This window comes from Erinaceus europaeus, chromosome 12 (assembly GCF_950295315.1).
Source record: "Erinaceus europaeus chromosome 12, mEriEur2.1, whole genome shotgun sequence".
Taxonomy (NCBI): domain Eukaryota; kingdom Metazoa; phylum Chordata; class Mammalia; order Eulipotyphla; family Erinaceidae; genus Erinaceus; species Erinaceus europaeus.
The window spans coordinates 85,524,785-85,546,421 of record NC_080173.1 but is presented as its reverse complement, the minus strand read 5'-3'; the positions used below and the strand labels follow the sequence as shown (position 1 = coordinate 85,546,421).

Genomic DNA, 21,637 nt, shown 5'->3' with positions numbered 1-21,637 from the left:
GGACGATGAGCCAGCCATTTCCAACCGCAGTCAGGCAGCACCATCTCCAGGATGAGGTGAGGCACCCTGCATGTACCTAATCCTGGAGGTCTGGACCAGGTACTGCTGCCTCCATCTGTCTGTGCTCAACCCCTGCCCTGCCCCGCAGGCCCTGTATCCCAGAAGGATGAGCACATTGACACCTCTGGGGCCAAGAGTTTCCCCACAAGGCAGAGAACCAGGAATAGAAGCAGAGGGCACCCAGGTGCCCTTCCTCCCCTGCCTTGGGCTTAGGGTGGAGGGTGGGTGTGGGGCCCAGTCCTGTTCAGAGCAGCCCTCACAACAAGCCTATCGAACCACACTGGTGCTGCCTTAGCTAATCCATTTCTGCTTTGATCCCTGATATCACTGGGCTCAACCTCTTCAACCTCCCCATGTCAACCTCTCACTTTCTCTCTTTGGAGCCTTTGAATGGCTGGTCCTGCTGCTTGGAAGTCTTCCTCTCCATATTCCAAGCTGGCTTTTCTAAGTATAGGAAGCCGAGCCTGGATGGGTGGGGTCTTCGCCCCTGTACCCCACGATCCATGTGATTTCCCCTCACTGCACTGTTGCTCTTGTAGAATTTGTTGATCATGTGTCTTTTTTTTAATATTTATTTATTTATTCATTTTCTCTTTTTGGTGCCCTTGTTTTATTGTTGAACTTATTATTGTTGTTATTGATGTCTTCGTTGTTTGATAGGACAGAGAGAAATGGAGAGAGGAGGGGAAGACAGAGAGGGGGAGAGAAAGACAGACACCTGCAGACCTGCTTCACCGCCTGTGAAGCGACTCCCCTGCAGCTGGGGAGATCATGTGTCTTGTCTCCTCTGCTAGACTCCAAGTTCCAAGTAGAACTTCATCTTGCCTGGGTATTACTGTATCCCCTATGTGCAGTCTGGCTCATTTAATAAGGAATCTTAGGGGTAGGTAGCATAATGGTTATGCAGAAAGACTCTCATGTCTAAGTCTCTGAAGTCCCAGGTTCAATCCCCCACACCACCACAAACCAGAGCTGAGTAGTGCTCTGGTAAAATAAATAAATAAATAAATAAATAAGAAAGAAAGAGAGAGAGGAAGAAAGAAAGGAAGGAATCTGTCGTATGCTTTACATTGGTTTGTTCTAGCCCTCCCCCGCCAAGAGAATTGCATCAGTCCTGTTAATTTCGCGGGCCTGCTTGGCCCCACCCCAAGGAACCCCGAGAGAGGGCTCCTGAGTCCGAGAGTTCCTGAGTTCCAGAGTAAGGGAGAGAGTTCCTGAGTTCGAGAGTTTCAGGGTTACAGAGTAAGAGAGAGTTCCAGTGTGCCAGAGTTTCAGAGGGTTCCCCAGTACGAGAGTTCCAGAGTTCCAGAGTAAGAGAGAGTTCCTGAGTTCGAGAGTAAGAGAGAGTGCTTGCACTGCCGCAAAGAGACAGCAGAGTTCTGTTTGGTGATTAGTTTGTCTTAGTTTGTGAATCGTTGTTCCTGAATAAAGAAATACAGCTGCCCTGCCCAGCCGTTGTCTCCGCGTCTCTGTTACCCGCCCGTGAAGCTAGACCCGCCCGGCAAGAGCCCTCCGAATTTTAACAACAAATGGCGCCCAACGTGGGGCACGAACCCACGACCCTGAGATTAAGAGTCTCATGCTCTACCGACTGAGCTAGCAGGAATCTTTGTTGAACAGATGGATAAGATAGTGATTTTAGTTGAGTGGAACCATTTTTTCTCTGTCCTATCAAATTAAAAAAAAAAAAAAAAGTAAAATGGCCACTGGGAGCAGTAGATTCCTCATGTAGGCACCAAACAATGACCCTGGTGATGATTAAAATAAATAAATAAATAAAATAAGAAGTGACGGAAATATTTATTTTATGAGACAGAGAGAGGTTCTAGTGAGAGCAACTTTTTTTCCCTCCAGAGTTATTGCTGGTGCTCTGTGCCTGCACTATGAATCCACTGCTCCTGGCAGCATTTTCCCCTCATTTTTTTGGATAGGACAGAGAGAAATTGGGAGGGGAGGAGAAGACAAAGAGGGAGAGAAAGATAGACAGACACCTGCAGACCTGCTTCACCGATTGGGAAGCATCCCTCCCCCTGCAAGTGGATCCTTGTGCGCGTCCTTGATGAGTAACTCTCAGTCACAGGTAATTCCGGGGATTTGGCCTGAGGACTCATACACTCTGTCCTCTGAGCCACCTCCCCTGTCAACAAAAGTGACTCTGACATTAAGAGCTACTTTTCCAAGAGTGGTGGTGATAATTTTTTTTCTATTTATTTATTTATTTTCCTTTTCTTTTTCTACCAAAGCACAACTCAGCTCTGGTTTATGATGGTGCAGGGGCTTGAACCTGGGACTTCGGAGCCTCGGGCATGAGAGTCTCCTTTCATAACCATTATGCTATCTACTCCAACCCTTTTTTAAAAAATGTATTTATTTATATATACCAGAGCACTGTTCAGCTCTGGTTTATGGTGGTGCAGAGGAGTGAATCTGAGACTTTGAACCTCGGATATGAGAGTCTCTTTGCATAATCATTATGTTATACAGGAAACTAAGAGTTACAAAGGAAATAAGTTGAACTTAGATTAGGACTTCTTTACTTTTTTTTTTTTTTGCCTCCAGGGTTATTGCTGGAGCTAGGTGCCTTCACCACAAATCCACTGCTCCTGGAGGCTATTTTCCCCCCTTTTGTTGCCCTTGTTGTTTTATCATTGTTGTGGTTATTACTGTTGCTGTTATTGATATTATTCACCATTTGTGAAGTGACCTCTTTGCAGGTAGGGAGCCGGGGGCTTGAACCAGGATCCTTAAACTGGTCCTTGTGCTTCATGCCATGTGCACTTAACCTGCTGTGCTACCGCCCAGCCCCCAGGACTTATTTTCTTTGTAACTCTTTTTTTGTTTTTTAAATATTTATTTATTTTCTCTTTTGTTGCCCTTTTTTTTTCATTCTTGTTATAGTTATTGATGTCGTTGTTGGATAAGACAGAGAGAAATGGAGAGAGGAGGGGAAGACAGAGAGGAGGAGAGAAAGATAGACACCTGCAGACCTGCTTCACCGCCTGTGAAGTGACTCCCCTGCAGGTGGGGAGCCGGGGGCTCGAACCGGGATCCTTGCGCCGGTCCTTGTGCTTTGCGCCACGTGCACTTAACCCGCTGCTTTGTAACTTTTTAAAAAAATGATTAGTTATTCCCTTTTTGTTGCCCTTGTTGTTTTATTGTTGTAGTTATTATTGTTGTTATTGATGTCGTTGTTGTTGGGTAGAACAGAGAAAATGGAGAGAGGAGGGGAAGACAGAGAGGGGGAGAGAAAGATAGACACCTGCAGACCTGCTTCACTGCCTGTGAAGGAACTCCCCGCCAGGTGGGGAGCCAGGGGCTGGAACTGGGATTCTTAAGACAGTCCTTGTGCTTTGGACCGCCTGCGCTTAACCCACTGCGCTACCGCCCAACTTCCCTCTTTGTAACTCTTAGGGCTTCCTGGATCTGAAATTTAAAAAAATATATTTATTTATTCCCTTTTGTTGCTCTTGTTGTAGTAGTAATTATTGTTGTTGTTGATGTCATTGTTGGATAGGACAGAGAGAAATGGAGAGAGGAAGGAAAGACAGAGAGGGGGAGAGAAAGATAGACACCTGCAGAGCTGCTTCACCTCTTGTGAAGCGACACCCCTGCAGGTGGGGAGCCGGGGGGCTCGAACCCGGATTCTTACACAGGTCCTTGTGCTTTGTGCCACCTGTGCTTAACCTGCTGCGCTACTGCCCGACTCCTGGATCTGAAATTTTATCTTCTTCAATTTGCAGATATTCTCAGCTTCTATTTCTTCTTTCTTTTTTTTTTTTTTTTTCCAGAGCACTGCTCAAAAAATGGTGGTGCAGAGGGATTGTGGTTTATGATGGTGCAGGGGGATTGTACCTGGGACTTTGGAAACCTAGGTGTGAGCGTCTTTTTGCATAGCCATTATGCTATGTACCCCCACCCCAATTTTCATTTCTTACAACCACATGGTAAGCTCTTCCCAGATTGTCAGGTGACACTGACACCTTTCTGCACAGTCATCTTGTCCACCTCCCAAACACCCTGAGGTCTACCCTTGCACAATTTACACTTGTGTCTTCAGTTGTTGGAGCCATCAGTCGGTTTATCACATTGTACGTGTCTGTTGGCTGGCTTTCCAAGATGGAAGACTTTTTTCCCCTTTTGTTGCCTTTTTTATTGTTGTAGTTGTTATTGTTATTGATGTCATAGTTGTTGGATAGGACAGAAAGAAATGGAGAAAGGAGAGAAAGAAAGAGAGGGGGAGAGAAAGATAGACACTTGCAGACCTGCTTCACCGCCTGTGAAGCGACTCTCCTGCAGGTGGGGGGGGTCTTGAACCGGGATCCTAATGCTGGTCCTTGTGCTTTGCTCCACGTGCGCGTAACCTGCTGCGCTACCGCCGGACTCCCGCTGGAAGACTTTTTACAATCACAATATTCCTTCACTCTTGGTGGAGCAGATACACGGACACATACAATACTGCACTGTAGCTTCACCCATGACTCTAGAACCTCATTGCTGAGCTGCTATCTTCCCACCCCCTTAGTTTTTCTCTTCACTTTTATTCTTTCTTTTTCTTTTTAAATATTTTTACTTATTATTGGATAGAAACAAAGAAATTGAAAGAGGGGGAGGAGATAGAGAGAAACCCGCAGCCCTGCTTCACCACTCTTGAAGCTTCCCCTATGCAGGTGGGGCTTGAACCTGGGTGCTTGCACACTGTAATGTGAGTGCTGAACCAGGTGTGCCACCGCCTGGCCCCTTCTTCTTTTTCCACCAGGGTTATTTCATTTATTTATTTATTTATATTTTTGTTTTTGCCTTCAGGGTTATTGCTGGGTCTCAGTGCCTGTACCATGAATCCACTGCTCCTGGAGGCCACTTTTTCCCCTTTTGTTGCCCTTGTTTTATCATTGTTGTGGGTATTATTATTATTGTTGTTATTGATGTCATTGTTGTTGGCTAGGACAGAGAGGAATGGAGAGAGGAGGGGAAGACAGAGGGGGGAGAGAAAGATTGACAACTGCAGACCTGCTTCACCGCCTGTGAAGTGATTTCCCTGCAGTTGGGGAGCGGGGGCTCGAACCAGGATCCTTGTGCCAGTCCTTGTGCTTTGCACCACATATGCTTAACCCGCTGTGCTACCGCCCAGCCCCCACCAGGGTTATTTCTTTCATTTTTTTTTTATTTATTTACTTACAACAACAACATCAAGAACAACAACAAACAATAAGGGCAACAAAAGGGAAAACAAATAAATAAATAAAAATAAAAAAAGAGCCCATGCCAAAGGGCAAAATTAAAAAAAAAGAAAAGAAACAGTTTTGCATCCCTGGATGGTGGCACAGTGGATAAAGTGTTGAACTCTCAAGCACAGGTTCCTGAGTTCAAGCTCTGTCTTTGTACATGCCAGGGTGATGACTTGGCTCCTCTCTCCCTCTCAATAAATAAAATTTTAAAAACAAAAAGAAGGGGTTGGGCGGTGGTGCGCCTGTTTGAGGACACATGTTACAGTGTTACAGTATGCAAGGACCCGGGTTCGATCTCCTGGTCCCCATCTGCAGGGGAATAGCTTTGCAAGTGGTGAAGCAGGGCTGCAGGTGTCTCTTAGTCTCTCTCCCTCTCTATCTCTCCCTTCCCTCTAGATTTCTGGCTGTCTCTATCCAATAAATAAATAAAATAATAAATTTTAAAAAAAAGAGGAGCTATCTCCATCCAAGGCTCAGAGCATTCTTCTCAGAAGAGGCAATGTGTGAGTCAAAAGAGAGGGCATCCCAGATGCAGGAACAAGCCCAGGCAAAGGCAAAAGAACAGGGGAAACAGTGTTTGGGCAATTGGAAGTGATTCAGTTTGCCTGTGGGTGGGCAGAGCTGATGGTTAAGGCATCAGGAACATGTAAGCGCCAGGCTCCAGGAGATATTACAAACGTAGGTCACTTACTGAGAAATGAGTTTGTGTCATGTGCCAAGACAGTAAGAGAATGTCTGACACCGGCGCTGCTGCTCAGCCTGAGAGAGATGGCAGGAAGGGGAGGGGACCTTAGGGAAGTTGGTTCTGGTCAACTCGAGTCTGAAGTGCTTATGGAGAATCCAGTTCCATCTGTGTTTGGACAGCTCTGGCCCGAGGACTAAACAATACTGTGAGGAGTTGCTGAAGGAGAGCCTTCAGGGAAGGAGAGAACATCAGGGCAAAGGGCTGGGCCTATGCTCTCTAGCCAAGCAAAAGCTAGGGAAGGAAAAGCTGTCTGTGTGCCATTGGGTGCTGGCTGATACAGAATGAGGGCCTATTATATGTTTGTGTGTTTGGTTGTTTATCTGTTGCCACCAGGGTTATCACTGGGGCTAGGTGCCTGCATGACAAATCCACCGCCCTCTGTGGCCTTTTCTTTTTGATAGAAGTTGAGAGGGAAGTGGTGACAGAGAAGGAGAGAGAGAGGCACACTTTCTTTCCAGCACTGCTTCTCTGCTCCTGAAGCTTCTCTTCTGCAGGTGTGGACCAGAAATTTGAACCCTGGTCCTTGAGTGTGGTAATGAGCATTCTTGCAGGTGCACTGTTACAGGAAAAGAGAGGCAGAAAACCCAAGGCTGTCAGCAGGAAGCACGTTTATTGATGCCAGAAGGCCCAGAGGGTTCTCCCCATTTTCTGGACTCTGACCAAAGGCAGATTTCTCATTTTATATATTTTTCGGTTCTTCAAAATGACGTGGTTACATATATGCCAGTCACACTCTGATTGGCACCCACACACATCAAGGTCTGCTAACTGGAAAGAGCACGAGAGGAAGAAATAGGCAAGAGGGGCGGGGAAGCAACCACAGAAGTGCTGCTGTCTGCCCACAGCCAGGACATTCTAGTCTATATATTTTCTTAATTTCAGTTTTTACAAGAGCAGCTTTTCCAAAATCAGCCTTTCACATGCCTCAGTTTTCCAAAAGCCATCCAGCCCCCCCTCCCATTACATGTTGGGCATAGTCTGAAACATTGTATGGGGACCTCTTTTCCCTCACAGTGATCCTGTAAATTAAGTACTGCTGCATTTCATTTGACTATAAGGTATCAGCTGGGGCTGAGAGACAGCACAACCTATAGGGTGTGTAGTACCTTACCGTGTGGGAAGCCTGGGGCTATGACACTGGGGTAGAGCCACTGATAGTGGGTCCGTGCTGTGGTTCTCTCTCCCCATATATATCACATATTAATGAGAAAAATCAACCCAGGAGCAGTGAAATCACACAGGCATGAGGCCTCTTCACTAAAATAAATACATTAATTAATTAATAAGATATCATCAACTGAAATACAAATGAGGATGGGCAAAATAACTCTCTTGGATAATGTACTGCTTTGCCATGAATGTGACCCAGATTTGAATCCAGTCCTCATGAATTAAAGGAAGCTTTATTTTTTTATTTTTTTTTTTAGGTTTTTTTTTTTAATATTTATTTTATTTTATTTATTCCCTTTTGTTGCCCTTGTTGTTTTATTGTTGTAGTTATTATTGTTGTTGTCATTGTTGGATAGGACAGAGAGAAATGGAGAGAGGAGGGGAAGACAGAGAGGAGGAGAGAAAGATAGACACCTGCAGACTTGCTTCACCGACTCCCCTGCAGGTGGGGAGCCGGGGTTCGAACCGGGATCCTTATGCCGGTCCTTATGCTTGGCGCCACCTGCGCTTAACCCGCTGCGCTACAGCCCGACTCCCTAAAGGAAGCTTTAGTGCTGTGGTCTCTCTTTGTGTGTGTCTTTCTTTATTATTAAAAAAACAAACCTGTTATGCTATAGCATGTTTTCAATTTAAGATAGTATCTTCACAGATGTTAAAATGTAACTAGAAAAAAAATGTATAGAAGGGGCCGGGTGGTGGCGCACCTGGTTGCTCACATGTTACAGTGCACAAGCACCCAGGTTTAAGCCCCTGGTCCCCACCTGCAGGGGGAAAGCTTTGCAAGTGGTGAAGTAGGGCTACAGGTATGTCTCTGTCTCTCTCCCTCTCTATCAACCCCTTCCCTCTTGATTTCTGGAAATTTCTATCCACTAAATAAACATTTAAAAAATGTTTAAATGTATAGATCAATGAAATGCAAGAGGAAGTTGCCAGGCAGGGAGGCACCTAAGCAGGTAGGGCATAGGACGTGAATGCTTGAGACCCAAGGCCTTGATCTGATCGCTGGTACTGTTTGCCAGAGCAGAGAGGTGTTCTGATCTCTCTTTCTCTCTTAAAAGCCTTTAAGGGACCAGGTGGTGGCGTACACCACCTGGTCCCTTATGTGTTAAGCACACATAGTATGAAGGATCTGGTTCAAGCCCCCGGCTTCCCACCTGCAGGGGGGTTGCTTCACAAGCAGCGAAGCGGGACTGCATGTGTCTATCTTTCCCCCTGTCTACCTTCCCCTCCTCTCTCAATTTCTCTCTGTCCTATCCAATAAAACGGAAAAAATGGCTGCCAGGAGCAGTGGATTAGTGCAGGCATCAAGCCCCAGTAATAACACTGGAGGGAAAAAGATTAATTTGTACATCTGGGGGGTTGGGGGGGAGAGAACTCTGGCACATGTGATACCAAGGATCCAACTTAGGACCTTGTGCTTGAGTCCAACAATTTATCCATTGTGTTACTTCCTGGGTCACTATAAATTTTTTAATTATTGGGGCAGGGGAGATAACATAATAGTTATGCAAAGAGACTTTCGTGCCTGAGGCTTCAAAGTCCTAGGTCCAATCTTCTGCGCCATAAGCCAGAGCTGAGTGGTATTTTGGTAATAACAAAATTATTGTTTATTTTTTACTTTTTCAAATATTTATTTATTCATTCCCTTTTGTTGCCCTTGTTGTTCTATTGTTGTAGTTATTATCGTTCTTGTTATCGATGTCATTGTTGCATAGAACAGAGAGAAATTGAGAGAGGAGGAGAGACAGAGAAGGGGAGAGAAAGATGGACACCTGCAGACCTGCTTCACCGCTTGTGAAGTGACTCCCCTGCAGGTGGGGAGCTGGGGGCTCGAACTGGGATCTCTGAACCAGTCCCTGCACTTTGTGCCACCTGCGCTTAACTTGCTGCGCTACCGTCCGACTCCCTATTTATTTATTTTTAAATATTTAATTTATTTATTAATGAGAAAGATAGGAGGAGAGAGAGAAAGAACCAGACATCACTCTGGTACATGTGCTGCTGGGGACTGAACTCAGGACCTCACACTTGAGAGTCCAATGCTTTATCCACTGCGCCACCTCCCAGACCACTATTTATTTATTGTTAACCAGAGCACTGCTATTATAACCACTGCTATAATAACATATATAATATATTATAGCACTGCTATAATAACCCCTGTTATTATCATTTTTCTTTTTTTTATTGGGGGGGATTGACGGTTTATAGTTGACAGTTAAATACAGTAGTTGGTACGTATGTAACATTTCTCATTTTTCCGCTTGACACTCCTCCCACCTAGATCCTCCTCTGCCATCATGTCCCAGGATCTGAACACTCCCCTCCTCCAAGTCCTTTACTTTGGTACAATGCACACATTATTTTTATTTGTTTAAAGAATTTATTTATTTATTCATGAGAAAGAATAAAGGAGAGAAAGAACCAGACATCATCTGGTACATGTGCTGCTGGGGATTGAACTCAGAACCTCATGGTTGAGAATCCAGTGCTTTATCCACTGCTCCACCTCCCAGACCACCATATTATTATTTGTAATGCAACAATGAGGAATAAGCTCAAGTCTCTTGTGCATGTTCAGTACTGCTGTACAACTTCTCTGGCACAATTATTTTTTTTTTAATGTTTATTTACTGAAAGAAAAAAGAGAGACTATAGGACCACCTCACCATCCACAGAGTTCCCCCAGCCATCCATGTGGTTCCCATGGGACGCTGGGTTTCAAGGCCAGGAGTTCATGCATAGTAAAGGACATGCTCTGGGGCCAGGCAGTGGCACACCTGGTTGAGTGCACATGTTACAGTGCACAAGGACCCGGTTCAAGCCCCTGGTCCCCATTTGCAAGGGGAAAGTTTCACGAGTGGTGGAGTAGGGCTGCAGGTGTCTCTCTGTCTCTCCCTCTTTCCATCTCCCCCTCCTACCTCTCAATTTCTGGCTATCTCTTCCAATAAATAAATAAAGATAAAAAAGTTAAAAAAAAAAAAAAAAGGACATGCTGTCCCCGGTGAGCTATCTCCAGGGCCCCTCTCAGATGTCTTCAGCACGTGCTCTACTGGGTGCACCACTGCCCAGTCCCTATCTCATACAGCTTTAAAATGGCGGGAGGTGGCACACGGGGTTAAGTGCACACACTACTGTACACAAGGATCCAGGTTCAAGCCCCTGGTCCCCACCTGCAGGGGAGAAGCTTCACAAATGGTGGAGCAGGGCTGCAGGTGCGTCTCTACTTCTCCCCCTCCCCTTTCTCAGTTTCTCTGTCTCTGTCCAGTAAACAACAAAAAGCCGAAAGCCCTGTAAGAGGTGGGACCGCGGAGGTGGGGGAGATAGTATCAGTTATGCAAAAACATTTTCATTCTTGAGGCTCCAAAGTTCTAAGTTCAAACCCCAACATCACCATAAGCCAGAGCTGAACAGTGCTCTGGTAATAATAATAATATAAAAGTAAATAAAATAGAGGGGCAAGCTGGAAAGACAGCATAATGATTCTGCAAAAGACTCTCATGCTTGACTTTGTAAAGTCCCAATTTCAATCCTTAGCACCACCATAAGACAGAGCTATACAGAAGCCAGACCTTCCACCTTCTGCACCCCACAATGACCCTAGGTCCACACTCCCAGAGGGATAAAGAATAGGAAAGCTATCAGGGGAGGGGATGGGATATGGAGATCAGGTGGTGGGAATTGTGTGGAGTTGTACCCCTCCTATCCTACGGTTTTGTTAATGTTTCCTTTCTTAACTAAATAAAAAAAATACCAAATTTAAGGGCCAGGAGGTAGTGGGCCTGATTAAGTACGCATGTTACCATTCACTGGGTTCAAGCCCCCTTGGCCCCCACCTGCAAGGGGAAAAGTCTCACAAGCAGTGAAGCAGGGCTGCAGGTGTCTCTTTGTGTCTTTCTTCCTCTCTGTCTCCCTTCCCTCTCAATTTCTCTCGGTCCCATCAAATTAAATAAAGTTTAAAAATCTTAATAAAAAAAAGACAGAGCTGAGCAGTGCTCTGGTAACTCTCTGTGTATATCTTTCTCTTGGTCTCTCTCTACCATTTAAAAGAAATAAATAAATGATAAAATAGAGGGGCCAAGTGGTGGCACTTCTGATAAAGCACAAGTTTCCACATGCCGGGATCCAGGTTCAAGTCCCTGGGGAAAGGTTTTGCAGACCCAGGACCTCATACTCTCAGCTCCACCACTATAGTCACTGCGTCATCTCTCTGGCCAATAGAAAACAAAACAAGCAAAAATTAGGAGACAGCCCAGAGCACCACTGTAGCATATGCAGTGCTGCCAGAGATCAAACCTGGGGATGTCTATGTGCAAATCCTTCACTTTTTAAAAAAAGATTTCATTTATTTATTAATGAGAAAGGTAAGAGGAGAGAGAAAGAACCAGACATCACTCTGGCACATGTGCTGCTGGGGATCGAACTCAGGACCTCATGCTTGAGAGTCCAAAGCTTTATCACTGTACCACCTCCCAGACCACAAATCCTGTACTCTTAACTGCTGAGATGATGCTGAGTGTTGGAAGAGGGTGGAGTGTGTACTGGAGTCCCAGTGTATGATGGTGCAAAAGGATCTTAGTTGGGGCTGAGAGTGTTTCAAAGAATTTATCTTAGGGAGATGAGAACTAGATGTCAACCACTGTACTGTAAACCATTATCCCTTCCACCCCTGATAAAATGATTTGGAATTTATTTATTTATTTGATCATTGCTAGGGCTTCATCACTCTGGGCTAAATTTTTCAGATATATAGAGAGAGCAAGAGTAATAGAGAGACCACTGCACTGAGGCTTCTCTCCAGGGAAGTCTTTCTTTTTTTCCTCCACAAGCATAATTACAGGGGCTCAGGACCTACACAACGAGTCCACTGCTCCTAGTGACCATTTTACTTTTTTTTTTTAAATAGAGTCAGAAATTGAGGGGAGGGGAGGAGTGAGGGGGAGAAAGGAAGAGAGACAGACAGACATATGCATCACTGCTTCACTACTCATGCCTCCCCTGCAGGTGGGCACTGGAGACTTGAACCTGGATCCCTGAGCATGGTAATGGTGTGTTACCAGCCAGCTGCAATGTATTTATTTCTGAGGGGGGAGGAGAGGGGAGGGGAGGGGAGAGGACCAGAGCATCATTCTGGTACATGGAATGTCAGAGGTAGAACATGAGACTTCACACTGCATCAGGGGCCCAAACATTGGTAAGACTATTGTCATTTATTTTTTTTCACTGCGCAGATGGTGCAAAGCGCAAGGACCAGCGTAAGGATCCCGGTTTGAGCCCCTGGCTCCCCCACCTGCAGGGAGTCGCTTCACAAGTAGTGAAGCAGGTCTACAGGTGTCTGTCTTTCTCTCCCCCTCTCTGTCTTCTTCTCCTTTCTCCAAATCTCTCTGTTCTATCCAACAACAACAACTACAATAATTACAATAATAAACAACAAGGGCAACAAAAGGGAATGAATAAATATAAGAAAAAAATATTTTAAAAAAAGAAAAGAAAGAAAGGACACCACAGCACGAAGCTTCTTCCAGCATAGTGGGGGCCAGACTCAAACTTGGGTCACACACAGGCACACTATCAAACTGAGCTGTCTTCATAGCCCAGCACTGGAAACATTTCTGGTAAGATTTGATTTTTTTTTTCTTCTTTTTTGCCTCCGGAGTTATCACTAGCACTACAAGCCCACTGCTCCTAGCGGCCACTTTTTCCCTATTTTATTGGGTAGAACAGAGAGAAATTAAGAGGAGGGAGAGAGAGGGAGAGAAAAAGATAGACACTTGCAGACGTGCTTCACCACCTGTGAAGTTACGTCCCTACAGGTGGGGAACCAGGGGCTCAAAAAGGGATCCTTACGCTGGTCCTTGCACTTTGCACTGCTGTGCTACTGACCGACTCACTTTTGTGAGATTTTTTTTTTTTAAGATTTTATTTATGAGAAAGATAGGAGGAGAGAGAAAGAACCAGACATCACTCTGGCACATATGCTGCCGGTGATCGAACTCTGGACCTCATGCTTAAGAGTCCAAAGCTTTACCACTGCGCCACTTCCCGGACCACCTTTGTGAGATTTTTAATTGATGTATCACATATGAGAGTGTCTGTGCTTTACATGAGATGGAAAGAAAATCCACTGCACTGTTCAGTGCTGAAGGTGGAGCTGGGAACCTTAGGCATAAGAGTCTGACGCTCTACCAGTTAAGCCATCTCCCTAGCTGCTTAAAAAAAAGATCTGGTGGTGGCGCACCTGGTTGAGTGCACATGTTGCAATGCTCAAGGACCCAGGTTCAGCTCGCGGTATCCAACTGCAGGGGGAAAGCTTTGCAAGTGGTGAAGCAGGGTTGCAGGTGTCTTTCTGTCTGTTGCCCTCTCTGTCTCCCCTTTCCTCTCAATTTCTGCCTCTATCCAATAAATAAAGATAATAAAAAAAATTTTTTAAAGGTTTTTAAACAGATTTATTTTTTAAAAAGATTTTATTCCGCAAAGCACAAGGACAGGCATAAGGATCCCGGTTCGAACCCCGGCTCCCCACCTGCAGGGGAGTCGCTTCACAGGCGGTGAAGCAGGTCTGCAGGTGTCTATCTTTCTCTCCTCCTCTCTGTCTTCCCCTCCTCTCTCCATTTCTCTCTGTCCTATCCAACAACAACAACAATAATAATAACTACAACAATAAAACAACAAGGGCAACAAAAGGGAATAAATAAATAAAATAAATATTTAAAAAAAAAGATTTTATTTATTTATTTATGAGAAAGATAGGAGAAGAGAGAGAAAGAACCAGACATCACTCTGGCACATGTGCTGCTGGGGATTGAACTAGGGACCTCATGCTTGAGAACTCAGGGCTTTATCCACTGTGCCACCTCCCAGACCACAGATTTATTTATAAATGAGACAGACAGATGAGAACATCACTCTGATATATGCAATTCCAGAAACTGAACTCAGGACCTCATGCTTGAGATTCCAAAGCTTTACCCACTGTGCCACCTTCTGGGTCACTGCCTTGATTGTGTGTATGTGTGTGTGTGTGTTTGATAGTTTTTTTTTGTTGTTGTTTAATCATGTTTTTTAAATAGAAACAGAAAAGTCAGAGAATAATCATAGCACTGCAGCTTCCTTCAATGTGGTAGGGGCCAGGTTTGAAACTGGGTCTTGCACATGGGAAGCAATGCACTGTCCAAAAGTATGCTACTTCGCTGGCCTAATGAGTTATTTCGCTGACCCACCTTGGTAGTTTTCTAATTTTTTTAAAAGATTTTATTTATTTATTGATGAGAAAGATAGGAGGAGAGAAAGAACCAGACATCAGTCTGGTACATGTGCTGCCGGGGCTTGAACTCAGGACCTCACGCTTGAGAGTCCAGCACTTTATCCACTGCGCAACCTCCTGGACCACAGTAGTTTTCTAATTTTATTTTTAGGTAGAAGAGTGATTGAGAGGGAAGGGGGGAGACAGAGAGGGAGAGTGAGAGAGAGAGAGAGAGAGAGAGAACTGCAGACATGCTTCACCACCACTCCTGAAACTTCCACCCTGCAGATGGGGATCGAGAACTTGAGCCCAGTTCCTTGCACATGGTGACGTGTGCCATTGCCTGGCCTCTCACCTGTTTTTAAAATCACCCAGGTGCAGCCCAGGAGGTAACACATAAGTACTGTTAAGCATAAAGTATAGAATTAGATTCCTGGATGGAATACTAGAATGATGCTGTGGTTCTCTCTCTCCTTCTCTCTCTCTCTTACATAAATCTTAAATAAATAAAGTCATGGAGCCAGGTGGTGGAGCACCTACTTGGTCATGAATGCTATAATGCACAAGGACCTAGGTTCAAGTCCTTGGTCCCCACCTGCAGGAGGAAAGCTTTGCGAGTGGTAAAGCAGGGCTGCAGGTGTCTCTCTGCAGGTGTATCTCCCTCTTCCCTTTCAATTTCTGGCTGTCTCTATCCAGTAAATAAAGATACTTTTTTAAAGATTTTATTTATTTATGAGAAAGGAGGAAAGAGAGAGAACCAGACATCACTCTGGCACATGTGCTGCCGGGGATCGAACTCAGGACCTCATGCTTGAGAGTCCAAAGCTTTACCATTGTGCCACCTCCCAGACCACAATAAAGATAATTTTTTTAAAAAAGCTATAAATAAAGTTACCTAGGTGGTATAGATAGGCATCTGGTTAAGAAACTTGTCCTGGATTCTCCAAGTGCCCAGCTGAAAACCACTGGGCAAGTTGAGAGCTAGGATTCCTTCTGGGCCTAGGCCCTTATGATTAGTGAGAAGTCTTTTTTTTTTTTTTTTATTTTTAACACCAGCTCTGCTTATGACTTATGGTAGTGCAGGGGATTGAACCTGGGACTTCGGAGCCTCAGGCATAAGAGTCTCTCTGAAGTCTTATTTTTCATGTCCCATCTTTCATCCTCACACCACACACTCCTGAGAGCCAGGCAACCAACCAAGCAGCAGGACTCCTTAACCCGCACTAGTGGCTCCCTGACCAAGAGACTTCTTTGTGGTGGACACTCCTGTGTTGAGCAGTATCCCTGCTCTCAACCAACTAGATGCCAGTAGCATATTCTCCCCATCAAAGCACACACATACACACACACACACACACACAAAATCTTCAGAATTTTCAGATGTCTCCTGGGGTGCAAAACACCCCCCCATTGAGGACCACTGTGCTCCAGTGATCCTCCCAGTCTCCCTGAACCCTCCCCAGTTGCAGACAGAATGCAGGCAGGGGCGGAGGCCACTGGACAGAGGTTTAGTTAGGCCTGGCAGAAGGGAAGCCTATGCAAGGCCAAGACTGTTAACAGAGGGGATGCACTGCAGCCAAGGCACTGATTGATGTGGTCTCATCCAGAGGGAGGGAGTTATCCAGAACAATCATTCCCAGATTTCTAATCAGTCATCCAGGCTTCTGGGGCAGGCAGCCCCCCCGCTTTCTGGGAAGAGGCAGCAGGGGGTGTAGGAGTGGCAGTGTGTGTGTGTGTGTGTGTGTGTGTGTGTGTGTGTGTGTGTGTGGAGCTGAGAGGATTTTTTTTCTTTGTAGATATTTTCCTGGCATCAGTAACTGCCCGCAGGAGGGGAGGAAATGTTCTAGCTGTGGGTGCCTGGGCCTCTGGAGGCCACCCAACACTGCGACTTGTGGAGTTGTCTGGGTTGCAGGGTCAGAGTTTGACGATTTTAGGGCTGTAACTAAGGGGGCATTAGACTCTGTGAAGTGAACTGGAAGCTGTGGGTTCGCTCTCATTGGAGTCGGAAGTAGGTGGGAGGGGGGTGTCACCGGCATCTTCACAAGTTACCTTTTGCTTGGAGGTAGCTGGACCTGAGGAGGGAGACACAGGATGGGGGGCTGGGAAGGGGACTGGCAGGGAGGAGTACTAGTCAGCTCAGAGGCACTGTGACTGTCTCCTGCCCTGATCCCCAACTTACTCTACCACGAGGCTCACAAAGCCCAGGAGCAGGACAGCCGTGAAGACAGAGAGGAGCAGAATCCTGGCTTCCCATAGGTCGTGGCTTCCTGCAGCAAACCCAGGAGGCTGTGACTGATTTCTGGGGACCACAGCCTCAGCCTCTGGGGTAAGCTAGGAGCTCATTGATCCGGGATGCGGCAGGGATGGGGGCGGAGGTGGGTAAGGACCTGGGAAGCAGCGCTTTCGGGGCCAACAGTACACCTCAAAACCCGCGCAGGTAGAGCAGTTGTACAGGGTAGTGCTGCCCCCTGCAGGAGACAGCGGGAATGGAGCTGGGTGGGGAAAGCACGCCCAGGCTCCACCCTGCAGGGCACCTCACTTCCTCCAGAGCCAGGCTCTCCGATGGCACCGGGAGCTCGGTCCTCTGTCCTCGCTACCCCTTTCCTTTCTTTCCTTTTCTACTCACGGCAGGCAGGAGCACAGAGAGCTGAAATGAGAGATAAAGAGGCTGTGACGGGGAGATGTGCCGCTCAGCCACACGGCTCTTTGCTGGGGTCAGACCCCAGGCACCCCGAACCCTCCCACCCAAGGTCAGTACCTTCCCTGGTGTACTCGGGGATCTTGGTGTTTTGAAGCCATTGCCAGTATGAAGGGAGTGAGGAGATCAAGCCCTTGATCTCTGTGGAGACAGAGCAGCTCTAAGGGAGGCCGGGCAGTTGGCCTACAAGGACCAGTGCAAGGATTCTGGTTCTAAGCCCCCCACACCTGCGGGGGGGGGGGGGTTGGGGGTCGTTTCACAAGTGGTGAAGCAGGTCTGCAAGTGTCTGCGTTTCCCTCTGTCTTCCCCTCCCCTCTCAGTTTGTCTGTCCTATCAAATGAAAAAAAAAAAAAAGCCACCAGAAGCAGTGTATTTGTAGTGCTGGCACCAAGCCCCAGTGACTGGAGGGGGAGAACACACACACACACACACACAGGCTAAGATGGTGGCTCACCTGGTTAAGCGCACACATTACTGTGCTCAGGGACCCAAGTTCAAGCCTCTAGTCCCCATCTACAGGGGGAAAGCTTCACAAAGTGGTGAAGCAGGTCTGTAGGTCTGTCTCTCTCCATCTCCTCCTCCCCTTTCAATTTTTCTCTGTCTCTATCTAATAATAATAACAACAGAGCAGCTTTATCACCCAGGGCCACCCTCAGCATCTCCCTAATACACCCACCTGCTTGTCCCTGCTTCCATAGTCCCCTCATTCAGTCCCACTCACCGCATCTCCCTCCTAAGCAAAAAGTCCTACACTACTTAACTTTCAGACCCCTGCCTTCCCAGTGAGCTCACCTATGACCCTCAGGACTCTGTGAGTCTTCTCCGTGACTTTGCTCATGGACAACTCATCTGTGGAGATGGGCCAGGATCAGCAAGTCCCTCATCAGAGGAGGTGGGACTACTGGGGGGCTTTCCTGACTTTCCCTGTACCTCTCTTCTCCCTCTTGGAGAGGAGAGAGAGGCTGGTGTCCAGAGAGGGTTGTGGTCTGAAGTAACAGATGACGGACACAACTGGGAGCCACATGCTACCCAGCTTGGGGGGCGGGGTGACCATTGCAGGGGCCAGTCTCTGGAAGGTTGGTCTTACCTAAGGCAAAAGTCGAGAAATTCCAGGAGGCCTCACAGTCTGCCCACTGGACCTCCAGCTGGCTGCAGAGCTGAGCTAGGCGGCCTGGCAGGTCTCGATGTGGGAGGTGGCAGAAGATACAGGCCTGGGCAGCTGCCAGGAAGGCCACACCTGGTACCAGCAACCACATGAGGCCCACAGAAGGGAATTAGGGGAGCTGACTCCACCAAGGTTGGGAAAACCTCTAATTATTGGGGTTCCTGATTCCAGTGATCTCCCTGGAGATTCTAGAGTGTTCCATAATAGTAGGAGGTTTAAGAGAATTCCAGAACAATGCCACTATTTACCTTCCTGGCTTGGGTAAAGAACTAGCAACCAAGGGCAGAGGGGAGACAGCATAATCGTTGTGCAAATGAACTCTCATGCCTTAGGCTCCAAAGTCCCAGGTTCAGTTCCCTACACCACAAGATAGAGCTGAATAGTGCTCTGGTAACAACAAAAAGACCCTGGCAACCAAAAGACATCTTCTCGAGAAAGTGGCAATGGAAGAGGAAATGGAGCTTCCGCTGCAAGAGGAACAGCCACCACCACCACCACCACCCCCGCCCCCAAAGGAAAAAGGAAAAAGAAAACCTTGGCCCCAGAGCCTGTACAAGTTTGTGGTTCCAAAAGCATTTTATTTTTCATTCTGTAAATCCTGCTCGATGAGTGAGTGCCTCTCCCAAGTAAAGCAGTTGTGCAGGAGTTTCCCATCCCCTGAAAGATCCAGAAATCCTATCCTTTATCCTCCCCCACTCTCTTAAACTACCTCTTCTCTGGCCAGGGCAGCCTTGGGCCTACCCCAGCTATCTCCTAGCAACAACCCATGTTGCCTTAGCAACCCAGAGTTCCTTACAGGCCTCAGAGGCCTGCTAAGCCCAGTGACTTGCCTTACCTCTCACCAGGAAGAGCCTGGTGACTCACATTCCAACAGGTCCCTCCTGCCAATGTGACGATGTGATTGCACATGCGTGCGCACAGGCACACCCCCTGTGATTAAGCTATTAATTTTTCATTCACTGACATCCACACCACAGACACACCTGGTACCAAACCAGTTGCTGGGCAACCCCAAACAGGTCTGGGCATGCAGAGAGCATGGGAAGGCCGGCGCCCAGACACCGGTGACACAGATGGGAGTCAGGGTGCCAGGAACACATATCTCAGACACCGGCTGAAGTGCGCACACGAGAAAGAAGAGAAGCCAGCCCCTGGCAAGATGCCAATCCCCCCTCCCACCATGACTAGCACCACCATCAATACTGAGCCACGTCGGACACTCAGGCTTCTAAAGGGAATCCTCCCTAGCTCCCTTCTTGCTGTCTTCTGAAGGAGGTGACCTGGAGAGCAGCAGAGTCCTCTTCCCCATGTTCCATAGTGCCCTGACATCTCACTGGTCAGGCCAGGCCTGGCCACCTTCCCTCTCAGAAGCCATCCAGAAGACCACATAAAAGCAACCCAAAGCCCCTCTCCCTCCCAGACTGAAGTGACCTTCCAGGGTCCATCCAGGCCTAACTGTTGTGCCCCCACTCCTCTGGACCTTGAATACTGAGCTATAACCAAGGAAAGGAGGTTCCCCAGACTCAAGCCAGGAAAACTTCCCCTGCCCCACTGGGGGCCAGGGCCGGCCCAGGTCCTCAAAACCACTGTGAGCACAGGGCGGACTCAGGTTCCACACTCTTGCCCGTGTGTCAGGTGCAGTGGGGTCCCCAGCTCTCACAGCGCACAGATCAGAGTGGAGAAGAGGCGTTAGGGGAGCCTCCATACCCTCTACTACCATGCCCACCCCCCAATCAAACCGAAGCTACTGTTCTTAGTTCTCAGTGTCGCACAAAGCGCAGGGATCGCGAGTTGAGAAGGTCTTCGGGATCAGGGAAGACAGAGTCTAGACGGAAGCTGTGCTCCAGGGCTACGCGCAGCACCTCCTCCAGGAAGCCTGGTGTGCTCAGGACCTCCCTGCGCTCTCCCGGCCCCCCAGTCCACAGTGGTTGGAGCCCCAGTCTCCTGTACTCCACCTCGGGGAGTTCCCTGGGGCGGGGGGCCCACTCCAGTCGAAAGTGTGGCCCTCCCTCTGCCCTGTCCTCACTGGCTACACCAAATCGGGCCCGCAGGGCACCCAGACACTCAGAGTCAGTGCAGAACAGGTTGGCTCGGAAGGTGTCCACCTGGACGGAGCTCAGCTCATAGTGGTGTGGGCCCTGGCGAGCAGAGAAGTGTACCAGGCGGGGGCTGGCATCGACATCTGCGTGGAGCAGGGCAGCTGTGGGGGCAGCGTTCCCCCGAGAAGCCTCCAGTTCCTGCAGGGCATCCAGGAGGGGCCGGATCTGGTAGAAGTCAGCCTCAGCCTTGAGAAGGGCAGTTTCCCCATACCCCCGGGGCAGGTCCAGGCGGCCCAGCCTCAGAAAGTTGAGAATGTGCCGGAAGGCCTTGCCATCCCTGTCAATGAAGTAGTGGCCGCCTCCCTGTGGGTTGAGATTGGGAGACATAGGAGTGCCAGCCCTAAACATGGCTCCCAGCATGGAATCTGGGAATCGAGTCAGGGTCTCCAAAGTGGTGGAGTATAGCGTGCCCCCCACATTCAGGGTCACTGGGCCCCCAAAGGAGGGGGACGAAGAGGGCACAGGAGGAGGGGAAATTTTGGGGCGTACAGGACACACCAAAGGAGAAGAGGCAGCACTTCCTGGGGGGTGGGGGGAAGGCTTGCAGGATTTTAGGTGGTTGCGGTTCTTTCTGGCTCTTGAGTTGGAGGCACGGGCTGGAGAACAAGGCAGCAAGGTTTGCGGCTCACCCCCAGCTACCAGGTGGTGGCGGTGGCGGGGAGGAGGGGGTAGCAGTTTCCGGTCACGGAAACCTCCGGAGGTTGAGAAAACTGATGAAAAGCGTAGGGAGACTGCAGTCCGGGCGTGTTCTGTTCTGGGCGGCCGGCAGTGGGTTTCCGGAATCCAACCAGCAGGTGACGGTGGCGAGCCCGGGCCGAGCCTCAGAAGGCCCCGGCTGCCGAGTCCTGCGCGGCCAGTCCACGGCGGGCTGGGTGGGGGCGCGGGGGGCCTGGGCGCGGGTCCCCGGAGCGGGAGGCGGCGCTGCCTGGACGGCGGCCGGAGCTTCCGAGAGGGCTGCGCAGCAACGGTGCAGGCTCGGCCCGAGCGGGCAGTGTCTGAGCGCCGCGATGGGCTCGGCCCGCAGGCTCCCGATGCTGGCGGCGCGGCCTCCCCCCGAGTCGCCGCAGCCTCCCGAGTCCTCTCCGCCCCCAGGAAGTGGCCTTCGGGCAGCCGCGCGGGCCCTTTAAGGGCCGGCCCCACCCCCGGCGCCCCGCCCCCCGCTCCCCGAGGGCCGGAGTCCCGAGCCCCGAGCCGCGAGACGGGGCGGACGGGCCGGGCCGGGCCGGGCCGGT

The 21,637-nt window shown here is 48.6% G+C and overlaps 2 protein-coding genes and 1 long non-coding RNA gene across 4 annotated transcripts; all 3 read right to left on the bottom strand.

Moving 5' to 3' along the window:
- Window positions 1-13,914: 13,914 nt before the first annotated feature.
- On the bottom strand, window positions 13,915-16,171 carry LOC132542048 (uncharacterized). Its single transcript, XR_009553189.1, has 2 exons — window positions 14,588-16,171; window positions 13,915-14,420 (listed from the first exon to the last, which is right to left on the bottom strand). It is a non-coding gene; the product is annotated as an uncharacterized LOC132542048 (long non-coding RNA).
- Window positions 16,172-16,217: 46 nt separating this feature from the next.
- Window positions 16,218-18,729, bottom strand: TMEM95 (transmembrane protein 95). Of its 2 annotated transcripts, none has more exons than XM_060204290.1 (7): window positions 18,229-18,729; window positions 17,934-17,990; window positions 17,202-17,282; window positions 17,070-17,090; window positions 16,831-16,935; window positions 16,623-16,710; window positions 16,218-16,515 (listed from the first exon to the last, which is right to left on the bottom strand). In XM_060204290.1, the coding sequence occupies exons 1-7, from the start codon at window positions 18,395-18,397 to the stop codon at window positions 16,482-16,484; spliced, it is 555 nt and encodes a 184-aa protein (XP_060060273.1). In that variant the 5' UTR covers window positions 18,398-18,729; the 3' UTR covers window positions 16,218-16,481. The 2 variants fall into 2 exon arrangements, with proteins under 2 accessions (XP_060060273.1, XP_007523388.2); XM_007523326.2 differs by having other exon boundaries at window positions 16,831-16,911.
- Window positions 18,730-18,863: 134 nt separating this feature from the next.
- KCTD11 (potassium channel tetramerization domain containing 11) lies at window positions 18,864-21,449 on the bottom strand. The gene has a single exon (XM_007521929.3). The coding sequence runs from the start codon at window positions 20,763-20,765 to the stop codon at window positions 20,067-20,069; it is 699 nt and encodes a 232-aa protein (XP_007521991.1). The 5' UTR covers window positions 20,766-21,449; the 3' UTR covers window positions 18,864-20,066.
- Window positions 21,450-21,637: the final 188 nt, after the last annotated feature.

Bases quoted from the DNA above. Each gene is read 5' to 3' on its own strand.
- TMEM95 (XM_060204290.1), bottom strand. From the start codon at position 18,397: ATGTGGTTGCTGGTACCAGGTGTGGCCTTCCTGGCAGCTGCCCAGGCC. The intron at 17,991-18,228 runs GTAAGACCAACC...CCATCTCCACAG, and splicing joins TTTCTCGACTTTTGCCTTAG to ATGAGTTGTCCATGAGCAAA. The intron at 16,936-17,069 runs GTGAGTAGAAAA...TTCCCCACCCAG, and splicing joins TCTCTGTGCTCCTGCCTGCC to CTCCATTCCCGCTGTCTCCT.
- KCTD11 (XM_007521929.3), bottom strand. From the start codon at position 20,765: ATGCTGGGAGCCATGTTTAGGGCTGGCACTCCTATGTCTCCCAATCTC.